General features: G+C 42.7%; 1 protein-coding gene across 1 annotated transcript in view; it reads left to right on the top strand.

Moving 5' to 3' along the window:
• Positions 1 to 8,798, top strand: part of LOC139276474 (transmembrane protease serine 3-like) — a 68,365-nt gene extending 59,567 nt beyond the window's left edge. Inside the window, exon 10 of the mRNA XM_070894515.1 lies at positions 8,619 to 8,798. Coding sequence (XP_070750616.1) covers positions 8,619 to 8,798 — 180 coding nt within the window. The remainder of the gene's footprint in view (positions 1 to 8,618) is intronic.
• The last annotated feature ends 5,666 nt before the right edge of the window (positions 8,799 to 14,464 follow it).

The following is a 14,464-nucleotide window of genomic DNA, read 5'->3' as shown; positions in this document are numbered from 1 at the left end:
GCATCTGCCATGCATTTGCCCACTCGCCTAACCCAGTCACCCTGCAGCCTTTCAGCATCCTCCTCACAGCTCACACTGCCAACCAGTTTCGTGTCATCTGCAAACTTGTAGATATTACAATCAATTCCTTCATCTAAATCATTTATGTATATTGTAAATAGCTGGGGTCCCAGCACTGAGCCCTGCGGTACTCCACTAGTCACTGCCTGCCATTCTGAAAAGGACTCGTTTATCCCAACTCTCTGCTTCCTGTCTGCCAACCAGTTCTCTATCCACATCAGTACATTACCCCCAATACCATGTGCTTTAATTTTGCACAGCAATCTCTTGTGTGGGACCTTGTCAAAAGCCTTTTGAAAGTCCAAATACACCACATCCACTGGTTCTCCCTTGTCCACTCTGCTAGTTACATCCTCAAAAAATTCCACAAGATTCATCAAGCATGATTTCCCTTTCATAAATCCATGCTGACTTGGACCGATCCTGTCACTGCTTTCTAAATGCGCTGCTATTTGATCTTTAATAATTGATTCCAACATTTTCTCCCCCACCATTGTCAGGCTAACCAGTCTATAATTCCCTGTTTTCTCTCTCCCTCCTTTCTTCAAACGTGGTAGAAACATAGAAACATAGAAAATAGGTGCAGGAGTAGGCCATTCGGCCCATCGAGCCTGCACCGCCATTCAATAAGATCATGGCTGATCCTAAGACTATGTCCCCTGGTCCTGGACTTCCCCAACATCGGGAACATTCTTCCCGCATCTAACCTGTCCAGTCCCGTCAGAATCTTATATGTTTCTATGAGATCCCCTCTCATCCTTCTAAACTCCAGTGAATACAGGTCCAGTCGATCCAGTCTCTCCTCATATGTCAGTCCAGCCATCCCTGGAATCAGTCTGGTGAACCTTCGCTGCACTCCCTCAATAGCAAGAACGTCCTTCCTCAGATTAGGAGACCAAAACTGAACACAATATTCCAGGTGAGGCCTCACCAAGGCCCTGTACAACTGCAGTAACACCTCCCTGCTCCTATACTCAAATCCCCTAGCTATGAAGGCCAACATACCATTTGCCTTCTTAACCGCCTGCTGTACCTGCATGCCAACTTTCAATGACTGATGTACCATGACACCCAGGTCTCGTTGCACCTCCCCTTTTCCTAATCTGCCGCCATTCAGATAATATTCTGTTACATTAGCTATCCTCCAGTCCATCGGAGCTGATCCAGGAGGATGGAGATATAGAATTAATGGGGGCGGGGGGCATCATGTGGAAAGGGAAACGTTGGTGAGGGGCAGAAGGAAGGAAAGGGGCAGTTCTGTGGCCTAAATTTAATGTAAAGAACAGGCTGAAACTGCAGGGAAAGTTCAAACAGGAGGTGAAAAAGAGCCGGAGGCTGCAGGAGAACACAACAGCTGCCCAAAATGTTGGTCTCGATTAATGTGAACGGACTGAGGGGGGAGAGAAAATTGCAGTAGTTGTTGCAGTGTTTTAAAGGCACTGACCTGTTGTGTCTGCAAGAAACCTTTTGGGATGAGGATATCCTAGAAAGAGTTCGGAAGGTTTGGAAGGGCGAAATGCTTGCAAGTTGTGCAAATAATAACCATGGCGGGTTGGCTGTTTTAGTGAGTTTATCCATAAAAGAGAATGTTGTATTGGTGGACAAGGACATTGAGGGGAGATTTTTACAGCTAAAAGTGCAAATGGATGAATTGAATTGTGATCTCTTTAATCATCTCATAGGTAAAACAAGGATGACTTGCTTCCACGCCAAAAAGGGATGAGTTCACACGTGTCAATGAAAAACCTAATATTCCAGATCCAGAACTACATGTTGAAGGGTGGAAGATGCCTGTGGGTGGATTTTTTAACGTGGGGTGACCGTTACACACCAGCCACCACACGGGCTCGACAGAGCTAGGTCTTGGTCCAGTGGCAAGGATTAACCAAGTTGACTGGTGAACAGCTCTGCTGCACGGACCTAGTTCGCACACATATTGCAGTGTGGGCTGGCCCTGGGCCCTCACCTCTCCTGGGCCCCGACCATATCCCTTTACAGTCTCTCACCACTCGTTCACCCCAACCTCGCCGCTTCTGCTGTAACTCACGCTCCAATCAGTGACCTGGTTCTTGGTGACGTCCAATCCAGTCGCTCTCTTCACAGCCATCACCCTCCTGCAGCAGCACGCGTGCTCCCTCTAATGGCCCTGGCCTGCTGATGGTCTTGCAGATGATTTCTTTAATATCTATGCGCCGAATGACACGTGAGTTTTTTCGGTGGTTATTCTCGAAGTGGCAGAGATGGAAAACCCTTGTATAGTGGGGGATTTTAATGTATTTTTATCTCGGATGGATATTTCAGCCCAGATGACCTTTAAGGATGATAACTCCAGAGAGATGATTGTAAAAATGATGGCAAATTTAAATTTGAGAGACCTATGGAGGGATCGGAATCCCATAAAAAGGGAGTTCTCCAGAAGAGGTTATGTGAGTTTTAAAACTGAACCGAATAGATAGTGTTAATGCGGGAAGAGTAAGTTCTGAGGTGATGGAGATTTATTATAAAAAAGTATTTTTTAGTGACCACTCGGCTTTGGTTCTTAAAATTAGGAACAGCAGAGTTAAGATCGGTCCAGAGGTGTGGATTTTAAACAATCAGTACCTGAAAGAAATTGCTTTTAAAGAAGGGATTTTAAATATAATAATGAATGCTCAGAAGGAACCTTTATTCTTGAAAGAAAAAAGAATTTGGTAAGACAATTTCAAATATGAGGTAAATATTTTTTCGGTACGTTATGGAAAAGAAAGAGCAATAGTTAACCGTCCTCAAGAAGAGAATATAAACAGAAGGTTTACAGATATCTGTAAAGCAGTTGACGGAAGGGATAAGGGAGCAGAGACTAAGTGGAAGGTTTGAAAAGAAGAGTGGAAATTATTGCAAGCTGAAAAATGCCAGGGGGCCGTTCTTCACGAAAAGGCTAAAGATGCATTGGAGGGAGAAAGATGCAGTAGATATTTTCTAGAGCAAGAGAAGTTGCGACAAAGGTTATCATTAACTGGAGAATTGAAGATTGGGGAAAAGATCATGAATGAAAGTGGGGAAATTATGGAGGTGGCTAGTAGCTTTTATCAAGAGTTATATACAAAAGAAGACATTTCCAAATTGGCGATGGAAAAGGTTAGTGCTTTTATTGGAGGGTTTACAAGGAGGATGAGAGAAGCATGTATGACAAAGAAGTCGGTTTAGCGGAAATAAAAGTAGCAATAAGTGGAATGAAGAGGGGGAAAAGCCCAGGGTCCGATGGATTAAGTGCAGAATTTTATAAAGAATTTTTAGAGATTTTAAGTCCAATAGTGTTAAAGGATTTTAAGGAGATTAAAATTGAGGGAAGCCTAGCCCCATCTATGAGGTATCATAAGTTTAGCTTATAAAAATAAAGGATCTGAAGAATTGGAGGTCCATCACATTATTAAATGTGGATTATAAGATCTTGGCGAGGGTTACGGCCAATTGTATGAAGAGGTGATGCTGCAGATAGTTTCGCCCTCTCAGTCCTATGGAGTCATAGGCCGGGACATCGCTGACTCTGTGGTCTCAATCCGAGATGCAATAGATCTCATGGAAGAGAGTGGGAGGGAAGCTTATGTGCTAAAGATGGATCAAGAAAAAGCCTTTGATAGAGTCTCTCATGAGTTTTTATTGTTGGTTTTGGAAAGATTTGGTTTTGGAAAAAATGTCATTGAGTGGATAAGGATTTTTTAATTAAGGTTTCCCTCAGTTTTGTCACATATGCTTCTCTCATCCTCCTTTAAACCCTCTTCAATAAACGCACTAACCTTCTCCATCACCAATTTGGAAATGTCTTCTTTTCTATATAACTCTTGATAAAAGCTACTAGCCACCTCCATAATTTCCCCACTTTCATTCATGATCTTTTCCCCAACCTTCATCTCTCCAGTTAATGATAACCTTTGTCGCACCTTCTCTTGCTCTAGAAAATATCTACTGCATCTTTCTCCCTCCAATGTTAAGTGTAATCTTTTTTTAATCCAAATATTTTCCAATACAGAGATCAGTGAGCCAGGGTTGTCCCCTGTCCCCATTGTTATACACATTGGTAGCAGAACCATTGGGTTACATGATGCGAAAGGAACAAGGCGTGGTCGGGAGTGCGGTTCCCAGTTCCGGGCCGGTGTCGTGATACACCAATATGCAGGTGACACAGCCTTAATGGTGAGAAATGTGGAGTCAGTGAGGAAAGCTATGGGAGTAGTGGAGAAATATTGTAGAGCTTCAGGAGCCGGAGTAAATTATACTAAGTCCCAATGCCTGGTTGTGGGAAGGAGTGTGGGAGGGGGGGGCACTGGTTGGAGGAAAGCCCTTTTAAGGTGGTGGAGGTTTTGGAAGTTCTGGGGGTGCAGATGGGGTAGAAGAAGGATGAAATGGATCGACTAAATTGGGAACCGAAGGTTTTGAAAATTAACAAGATTTGGGGAAGATGGGAGAGAAAGTGGTTGAAAGTGCAAGGAAGAGCGACAGTGATGGCAGCTCTCCTGTTATCTAAATAATGGTACTTGTTGATGGTGGAGGATATACCTGAGTGGGCAGCAAAGTCCATCCGAGAGGCTTGTGTAAAGTTTCTTTGGGAAGGGAAATCAGCTTTGGTTGCTTACAATACCATCATTGGACAGCAAAATCAGGGAGGACTCAATTTCCCAGATATTGATTTGAAGAAAAAAGCCTTTAGAATTAAATGGGTGAAGAGATTTCTTCAGAAATCAAATACAAGTTTTTGGAAGAGTTGTTTCCAGCATTTTTTGAAATTAAGTGGGATAGGAGGACAGGGAATATTTTATATGGAATACAACAATATGTTTTTGAAATTGATTAAACCCCTCCCTAGGTTTTATAAGGGGGTTGTAGACACTTGGGCCCAATTTTTAAAAGTGTGCAGTTTATGCCCAAAGGTGCTGAGGAATTTTTGGACAGCCCTTATTTTTGAACAGGTTGATCAACATTGAAGGAGAGTTATTATTTAATCAAGCTTTTATAAAAGCTGGTATTAAAAAAGGAGGGAGAGAGAAAACAGGGAATTATAGACCGGTCAGCCTGACATCGGTAGTGGGTAAAATGATGGAATCAATTATTAAGGATGTCATAGCAGTGCATTTGGAAAGAGGTGACATGATAGGTCCAAGTCAGCATGGATTTGTGAAAGGGAAATCATGCTTGACAAATCTTCTGGAATTTTTTGAGGATGTTTCCAGTAGAGTGGATAAGGGAGAACCAGTTGATGTGGTATATTTGGACTTTCAGAAGGCGTTCGACAAGGTCCCACACAAGAGATTGATGTGCAAAGTTAGAGCACATGGGATTGGGGGTAGTGTACTGACATGGATTGAGAACTGGTTGTCAGACAGGAAGCAAAGAGTAGGAGTAAATGGGTACTTTTCAGAATGGCAGGCAGTGACTAGTGGGGTACCGCAAGGTTCTGTGCTGGGGCCCCAGCTGTTTACACTGTACATTAATGATTTAGATGAGGGGATTAAATGTAGTATCTCCAAATTTGCGGATAACACTAAGTTGGGTGGCAGTGTGAGCTGCGAGGAGGATGCTGTGAGGCTGCAGAGCGACTTGGATAGGTTAGGTGAGTGGGCAAATGCATGGCAGATGAAGTATAATGTGGATAAATGTGAGGTTATCCACTTTGGTGGTAAAAACAGAGAGACAGACTATTATCTGAATGGTGACAGATTAGGAAAAGGGGAGGTGCAAAGAGACCTGGGTGTCATGGTACATCAGTCATTGAAGGTTGGCATGCAGGTGCAGCAGGCGGTTAAGAAAGCAAATGGCATGTTGGCCTTCATAGCAAGGGGATTTGAGTACAGGGGCAGGGAGGTGTTGCTACAGTTGTACAGGGCATTGGTGAGGCCACACCTGGAGTATTGTGTACAGTTTTGGTCTCCTAACCTGAGGAAGGACATTCTTGCTATTGAGGGAGTGCAGCGAAGGTTCACCAGACTGATTCCCGGGATGGCGGGACTGACCTATCAAGAAAGACTGGATCAACTGGGCTTGTATTCACTGGAGTTCAGAAGAATGAGAGGGGACCTCATAGAAACATATAAAATTCTGACGGGGTTAGACAGGTTAGATGCAGGAAGAATGTTCCCAATGTTGGGGAAGTCCAGAACCAGGGGTCACAGTCTAAGGATAAGGGGTAAGCCATTTAGGACCGAGATGCGGAGGAACTTCTTCACCCAGAGAGTGGTGAACCTGTGGAATTCTCTACCACAGAAAGTTGTTGAGGCCAATTCACTAAATATATTCAAAAAGGAGTTAGATGAGGTCCTTACTGCTAGGGGGATCAAGGGGTATGGCGAGAAAGCAGGAATGGGGTACTGAAGTTGAATGTTCAGCCATGAACTCATTGAATGGCGGTGCAGGCTAGAAGGGCCGAATGGCCTACTCCTGCACCTATTTTCTATGTTTCTATGTTTCTATGTTTCTATATGTGTGAAAGATGTATTAAATGAGGTAATTCCAGGTTGGTTGCCGGAAGCGATAGTGAGGGACATGGTTTGGGAGGAAGATCAGGAGGTAGAGGAAAAAGCAATTATGATCATGTGTGAGAAGATTGTGAGGGCAATGCCACAGGATTGGATGGAAGAAATAAATACACAAATCTCCAAAGGAGGTGTAATGCGTCCCGCTTTTCCAAGCTTTCTGCTGGAGAAAGGGGAAGAGTTGGTCCAAGTTGACAACTGTAATACTGAAGATTTCTATGGGGCATTTAGAGAATGGAGATTTAAGACGCCTGCTGATCAAGAGTTTTGGCAGAATATATACCCACAGCTGGACTTCAACAGGATTTGGAAGGGAGTGTGGGTGAGTTTTAAATGTCCAGAGTGGATTGAACTGTATGTTTACCATGATAGTCTTATGTAAGATTGGGTGAGTAGAGGGGGCAACTTGCCCAGTGTGTGGGACGCGGAATGAGACTCTGTCCCATTTGCTGGTGTTATGTCCGCAGTTAAAGGATTTTAAGTACTATGTTCGACAGTTGTGTGAGGTTTTCTTCCTGGGTGAGGACCAAAGAGCAAGAATGGGAATCGCGTGGGACTCCATTTTGAGATGGGGTTTTCAGGAGAGTCTGCCCGAGTCTAGCGGAGCGGCAATTAATGTAATGTTCAGTTTGCTAGATTTGTGATTTTGTAAAGAAGGAATGCTCTGTTTTTTAAGTGGAGGAGAATAAACCTAAAAGAGTATTTTAAATATAAACTCAAAGATCATGATAAGGCTCTGTGGATGTTTTATTCAGAAAAGGATTTAAAGATAGTATTTTATGAGCAATTTGTAAAGTACAGTAGATTATTATATGTTACAGGAGACAAATTAAACTTCAGGTTTTGATGTTAATATGTGTTGGAGGAACGGCTGTGCAGAGGGGCAAAATGGATTTGTATGATACAATAGAATCATCACGATGTTGTAAATGTTCTTAATGTTCAATAATTATTAATATTATTAAAAAAATGTAGGTAGCACACTCGCTTCTGAGTCAGAAGGTTGTGGGTTCAAGTTCCATTCCAGGGACTTGAGTACAAAAATCTAGGCTGACATTCCAGTGCAGTGCTGGGGGAGCGCCGTCTTTTGGATGAGATGTTAAACCAAGGCTTCGTCTGCCCTCTCAGGTGGACGTAAAAGATCCCATGACACTATTCTGAAGAAGTGCAGGTGAGTTAGCTCCGGTGTCCTGGCCAATATTTATCCCTCAATCAACATCACTAAAAAACAGATTATTTGATCATGATAACATTGCTGTTAGTGGAATCTTGCTGTGCGCAACTTGGGGCTGTCGTGTTTCCTACATTAGAATAATGACTACACTCCAAAAGTACTTCATTGGCTGTAAAGCACTTTGGGATGTCCGGTGGTCGTGAAAGGCGCTATAGAAATGCAAGTCTTTCTTTTATAAAAATATAAGAGAGGTGGCCAAAAGATACCTACATAGAGATTTCTCTCTTTGTGGTATTTGAGATGACTGCAGTTCCTCTCCAATGATATTATCATGATATTATCCATGATATTATCATAGCATTTATTAAAATGTCCACAAATAAACTTAGAACTAGAAAACGGAATAATTTTCGCATGATGCATCCAAAGGTGAGAATGGTTGAACGGGAAACGGGATCAGAGATGGAATCAACAAATCAAAGGTCAATTGATACTTCTGCGATTCAAGTGCAGCTATGACTAAGAGAACCTGAATAATATCACGACTGTAATATTTCCTTCAGCCTCGAACAGTTGGGCGTAATTTTCCATCATTTATGTTCACATTGGAATAATGAGATTAGTTTTGTGTGTTTGTGTTATTTTGCTGTAGGAGGGCAGGTCTAAATGAAGATGAGTGTTTGGAATCCAAGGACTTTTGCTTATTTGCACCAATTATTCAGCAGTGCATTCCACTGGCAATGATGACTAAACTGATGGTCATTATCTCTGAGCCAATCCACGTGCTTTCATCGGATACAGTTCATTTTGTGTGGAAACCTTCACCTTTGGAAATGTGTTGTGTATAGTATTTCTGTTGTCATTTGTAATGTCTGTAGCTCCACACTGTGGGCTCATGTGTTACTGCAGCCAGTGCTGTTTATAATAAAGAGACCAGGTCAACTGATAAGGAGACTTCTGGAAGCTTCTGCCATCTTAAAGGCTGTGTGTGCTGTGTGCTCTTCTGGAAATATCACAATAGCGATGAGGATGGGATTAAGCGGATAAAACAAAGCTGAAGGATTCAGCCAGCTGACAGAGAGACTTTGAGAACTTCTCTGATTAGATTAACAGCTAGAAATCCAAGGAAAATTACAAGCACATTTGTTTGGACTGCCAGAATCCAGATGGCTGTACCTATGGGGGTAATAGGGCATTTGGGGGAGTTTCAATGCGACTGTGAAAGTTTCAGAGCATAAGTGGATTGGCTAGAAATGTTTTTCACTGCAAATAATATCATCGAAGTCCCCGAGGATGAAAAGAATAACCGGATGCTGTTGGAACGAGAAAGGGCTATTTTCTTAACTGAAGCAGGGCCCGAGGTGTATGAAACCCTGATAAATTTGCTTGTGCCTGACAAGCCAAAGGACACAACTCTGAAGCAGATTCTCAGCACTGCAGCCCCGTGCCCTTGGAAATTGCTGAAAATTATCGTTTCGGAATACGAAATCAGAAGGCCGAAGAAAATATCAGTGAGTACGTTGTAGCATTAAAAAAGCTATCTATTCACTGTAATTTCGGAAACTTTCAGGACAGAGCATTGCGTGATGCTTTGTTTGTGGGATGAAAATGATGCGATCAGAAGAAAGTTATTGATAACGCCGAACTTGACTTTTGATTTAGCTTGTCAGACAGCTATGCCAATGGACATGGCCGACCAATATTCCCGAGAATTTCATACTATTTTCAGTCATCAGACAACCGCGGTGAATCGCCTGCAGGTTAAAAGTAAAAGGCGGTTGAGCCCCAAAGTCTCAGAAACTGGCAATGGTAACTGAGCATTGAAGTCCTGCTATCGGTGCCTGGGACAACACATTGCTCAAAGTTGTCCATATGTGAAGGCAGAGTGTTTCATCTGCAGGAAAACTGTGTATCTTGCAAAAGCATGCTGACTGAAGGGTAAAGTTATGAGTAGAAATTCCCAGAGACTACATAAATGGAAGAAAAATAACAGGACGAGGAGATGTTAGAGATAAACATCACCCGGAGCACGAGGTTAACTAACAGCGATTCGAAAAGTATCATAATCCACATAGATGTTGCAGGATTCAAGATACCCATGGAAATCGACACTGGTGCATCCGTGATTGTAGTACCGGAGTCACTATACCTCGACAAATTGCGTGATTTCCTATTGGAGAAATCCAAGATGGAGCTGCGAGGCTACTCGGGAGAGAACATTCCTGTGGTAGGTCGTGTCACCATACTGGTGAAATACAAGGATCAATTTCAGAGCTTGCCTCAAATAGTAGTGGCAGGAGACAAGCCTGCCTTACTAGGAAGAAATTGGTTGGGATCACTGAGCTGAATTGGAGTGAGATTTTTCGTATTGAAACGAGATTTGCATCAAAGGATGATGTCATCGAGAATTATTCGAAGGTGTTCTGCGAAAAGGGCAGTCCGATCCAAGGCTTCAAGGCGAGTGTCAGGGTACAGAAGGACGCTAGATCAGTTTACTACAAGCTACGTTCCGTACCATATGCGCTCAAGGAGAAAGTTGAGCAAGAACTCAAAAGACTAGAGACTGAGAACATTATTTCTAAGATAGATCGATGTAATTGGGCTACACCCATTGTTGGTGTACCTAAGTCCGATGGTAAGGTAAGATTGTGTGGTGATTATAAAGTAACCGTAAACCAGGTTCTAGAGGGTAATGTCCCCAATACATTGCCAAATGTAGAAGATGTGTTCACAACACTGACAGGTGGTCAGATCTTCTCAAAGTTGGATCTTACAAATGCCTACTTACAGCTTGAACTAGATGAGGAGTCCAAGTCATGTTTGACTATAAATACTCATCTAGGCCTATATCAATTTAATAGGCTGCCGTTTGGAGTGTCTTCCGCCCCTGCCATATTCCAAGGGGTAATGAATCAGATTTTGCAAGGTATTGAAGGGGTAGTATGTTATTTAGATGACATATTAATTTCAGCACCAAATAGGCAAATTCATAATAACTTATTGAATGAAGTCCTCAAACGGCTGGAGAAGCACAAAGTGTCTGCTCGCAAGTGCGAGATATTTGAAAACTCAGTGGAGTACTTAGAGTACAGAGTAGACAAAGATGGTTTACATCCAACCAAGGGAAAGCTGGAAGCAATCAGAAATGCACCCACTCCCAAGAATGTCACTGAACTTCGATCATTTTTGGGTCTTTTGAACTATTATGGGAAGTTCCTACCAAATTTGGCTACAGTATTACATCCACTGAATGAACTATTGAAAAAACAGGTCCATTGGCAGTGGTCAGAAAAATGCGATACAGCATTCAAGGAGTGTAACAACAATTTGTGGAGAGCACCATGTTAGTTCATTCTGCTGTATCTAAGGAGATCAAGCTAGCATGTGACGCCTCTCCGTATGGAGTTGGGGCAGTGATCTCTCATGTATTACTTGGTGGGGAGGAGAGACCAATTGCTTTTGCTTCATGCACTGTCAGCGCCAGTGAGAGTAATTATGCGCAAATCGAAAGGGAAGCTTTGGCATTAATTTTTGGGGTCAAGAAGTTCCACAAATACTTGTATGGTCATAAGTTTACCATCATTAATAACCATAAGCCCCTGACAGCAATCCTCCATCCAAAGCCCCAGTTCCGACATTAGCTGCAGCCCGAATGCAGAGATGGGCTTTGATTTTGTCAGCATATACATATGATATTGAATACAGACGATCAGCTGATCACAGTAATGCTGATGCTATGTCTAGATTGCCTTCCCCATCACAAGTTACACTCAATAGGGAAGAAGTATTTTATTTTTCATACATTGATGAACTGCCAGTCACAGCTGAAGAGATTAGTAGAGCAACCAAACGTGGCCCAGTTATGTCAAAGGTGTATGAGTATATTGCAAACGGATGGCCAAACCAGGTAATAGGCAAAGATATTCATCTATTCTTTATTCGTAGGAATGAATTATCAGTCAATAAAGATTATATTATGTGGGGTGCACGAATGGTTATGCCAAATAAATTCAGGTCCAAATTATTAGGAGACCTCCATGACCAACACCTGGGAACGTGCTTGACCAAGAGTTTTGCACGCAGTTACTTATGGTGGCCATGTCTTGATAAAGATATAGAGTACATTGTCATTCAGTGTACGACATTTCAATCCGTAAGCAAGCAACCGCCATCAGTACCATTACAGCCATGGAAATGGCCTCCCAGAGTGTGGCAAAGGCTACATATCAATTTTGCTAAGCTAGAAGGACAACAATTGTTCAGTGTGATTGATAGACATTCAAAGGGGGTGAAGGTGTTTACAATGTGGCAAATAACATCAAGTAAAATATTAGTCATTTTACGAAGTTTATTTTCTTCATTTGGCTTCCCAGAAGAAATTGTTTCTGATAATGGACCACAATATCGTTGAGAAGAATTTGCACAGTTCACGAGCAAAAATGGTGTGAAACATACCAACGTTCCACTGTACCACCCTGTTTCGAATGGTGCAGCAGACACACTGTACAAATTGTAAAACGTGCCCGCATCAAACAGATGTTGGATCCAAATCCAAAGAAAGGACAGTTATCATTGGACCACAAATAGGCTAATTTTCGAATTACGTATCGTAATAGGAATAGTGCAATCAAGCAGATCCAACATGGATTCATGAAGGGGAAATCATGTTTAACTAATTTACTGGAATTCTTTGAAGATATAACGAGCATGGTGGATAGAGGTGTACCGATGGATGTGGTGTATTCAGATTTCCAAAAGGCATTCGATAAGGTGCCACACAAAAGGTTACTGCAGAAGATAGAAGTACGCGGAGTCAGAGGAAATATATTAGAATGGATAGAGAATTGGCTGGCGAACAGTAAGCAGAGTCGGGATAAATGGGTCCTTTTTGGGTTGGAAATCGGTGGTTATTGGTGTGCCACAGGGATCGGTGCTGGGACCACAACTGTTTACAATATACATAGATGACCTGGAAGAGGGGACAGAGTGTAGTGTAACAAAATTTGCAGATGACACAAAGATTAGTGGGAAAGCGGGTTGTGTAGAGGACACAGAGAGGCTGCAAAGAGATTTAGATAGGTTAAGCGAATGGGCTAAGGTTTGGCAGATGGAATACAATGTTGGAAAGTGTGAGGTCATCCACCTTGGGAAAAAAAACAGTAAAAGGGAATATTATTTGAATGGGGAGAAATTACAACATGCTGCGGTGCAGTGGGACCTGGGGGTCCTTTTACATGAATCCCAAAAAGTTAGTTTGCAGGTGCAGCAGGTAATCAGGAAGGCGAATGGAATGTTGGCCTTCAGTGCGAGAGGGATGGAGTACAAAACAGGGAGGTCCTGCTGTACAGGGTATTGGTGAGGCCGCACCTGGAGTACTGCGTGCAGTTTTGGTCACCTTACTTAAGGAAGGATATACTAGCTTTGGAGGGGGTACAGAGACGATTCACTAGGCTGATTCCGGAGATGAGGGGGTTACCTTATGATGATAGATTGAGTAGACTGGGTCTTTACTCATTGGAGTTCAGAAGGATGAGGGGTGATCTTATAGAAACATTTAAAATAATTAAAGGGATAGACAAGATAGAGGCAGAGAGGTTGTTTCCACTGGTTGGGGCGTCTAGAACTAGGGGGCACAGCCTCAAAATACGGGGGAGCCAATTTAAAACCGAGTTGAGAGGGAATTTCTTCTCCCAGAGGGTTGTGAATCTGTGGAATTCTCTTCCCAAGGAAGCAGTTGAGGCTAGCTCATTGAATGTATTCAAGTCACAGATAGATAGATTTTTAACCAATAAGGGAATTAAGGGTTATGGGGTGTGGGCGGGTAAGTGGAGCTGAGTCCACGGCCAGATCAGCCATGATCTTGTTGAATGGCGGAGCAGGCTCGATGGGCTAGATGGCCTACTCCTGTTCCTAATTCTTATGTTCTTATGTTCTAATATGTAGATTAAAGTCGCCCATGATAACTGCTGTACCTTTATTGCATGCATCCATTATTTCTTGTTTGATGCTTTCCCCAACCTCACTACTACTGTTTGGTGGTCTATACACAAATCTCACTAGCGTTTTCTGCCCTTTGGTATTCCACAGCTTCACCCATACCGTTTCTACATCGTCCAGGTTAATGTACCTCCTTACTATTGCATTAATTTCCTCTTTAACCAGCAACGCCACCCCGCCTCCTTTTCCTCTCTGTCTATCCTTCCTAAATGTTGAATACACCTGGATGTTGAATTCCCAGCCTTGGTCACCCTGGAGCCATGTCTCCGTGATGCCAATTACGTCATATCCGTTAACTGCTGACTGCGCAGTTAATTCGTCCACCTTATTCCGAATAGTCCTTACTACTCGGGGGATCAAGGGGTATGGCGAGAAAGCAGGAAGGGGGTACTGAAGTTTCATGTTCAGCCATGAACTCATTGAATGGTGGTGCAGGCTAGAAGGGCTGAATGGCCTGCTCCTGCACCTATTTTCTATGTTTTCTATGTTTCTATGTTTCTATGAATACTCCTCACATTGAGGCACAAAGCCTTCAGGCTTGACTTTTTAGAATTTTGTTGTAATGTGGCTCTTTTTGTTTTTTGCCTTAGGTTACTCTGCCCTCCACTTTTACTGTTCTCCTTGCTATCTTTTGCTTCTGCCTCCATTTTATTTCCCTCTGTCTCCCTGCATAGGTTCCCATCCCCCTACCATATTAGTTTAACTCCTCCCCAACAGCACTAGCACA

The sequence above is a fragment of the Pristiophorus japonicus genome, chromosome 11 (assembly GCF_044704955.1).
Source record: "Pristiophorus japonicus isolate sPriJap1 chromosome 11, sPriJap1.hap1, whole genome shotgun sequence".
Taxonomy (NCBI): Eukaryota; Metazoa; Chordata; class Chondrichthyes; family Pristiophoridae; genus Pristiophorus; species Pristiophorus japonicus.
This window is presented reverse-complemented; position numbering and strand designations above follow the sequence as displayed.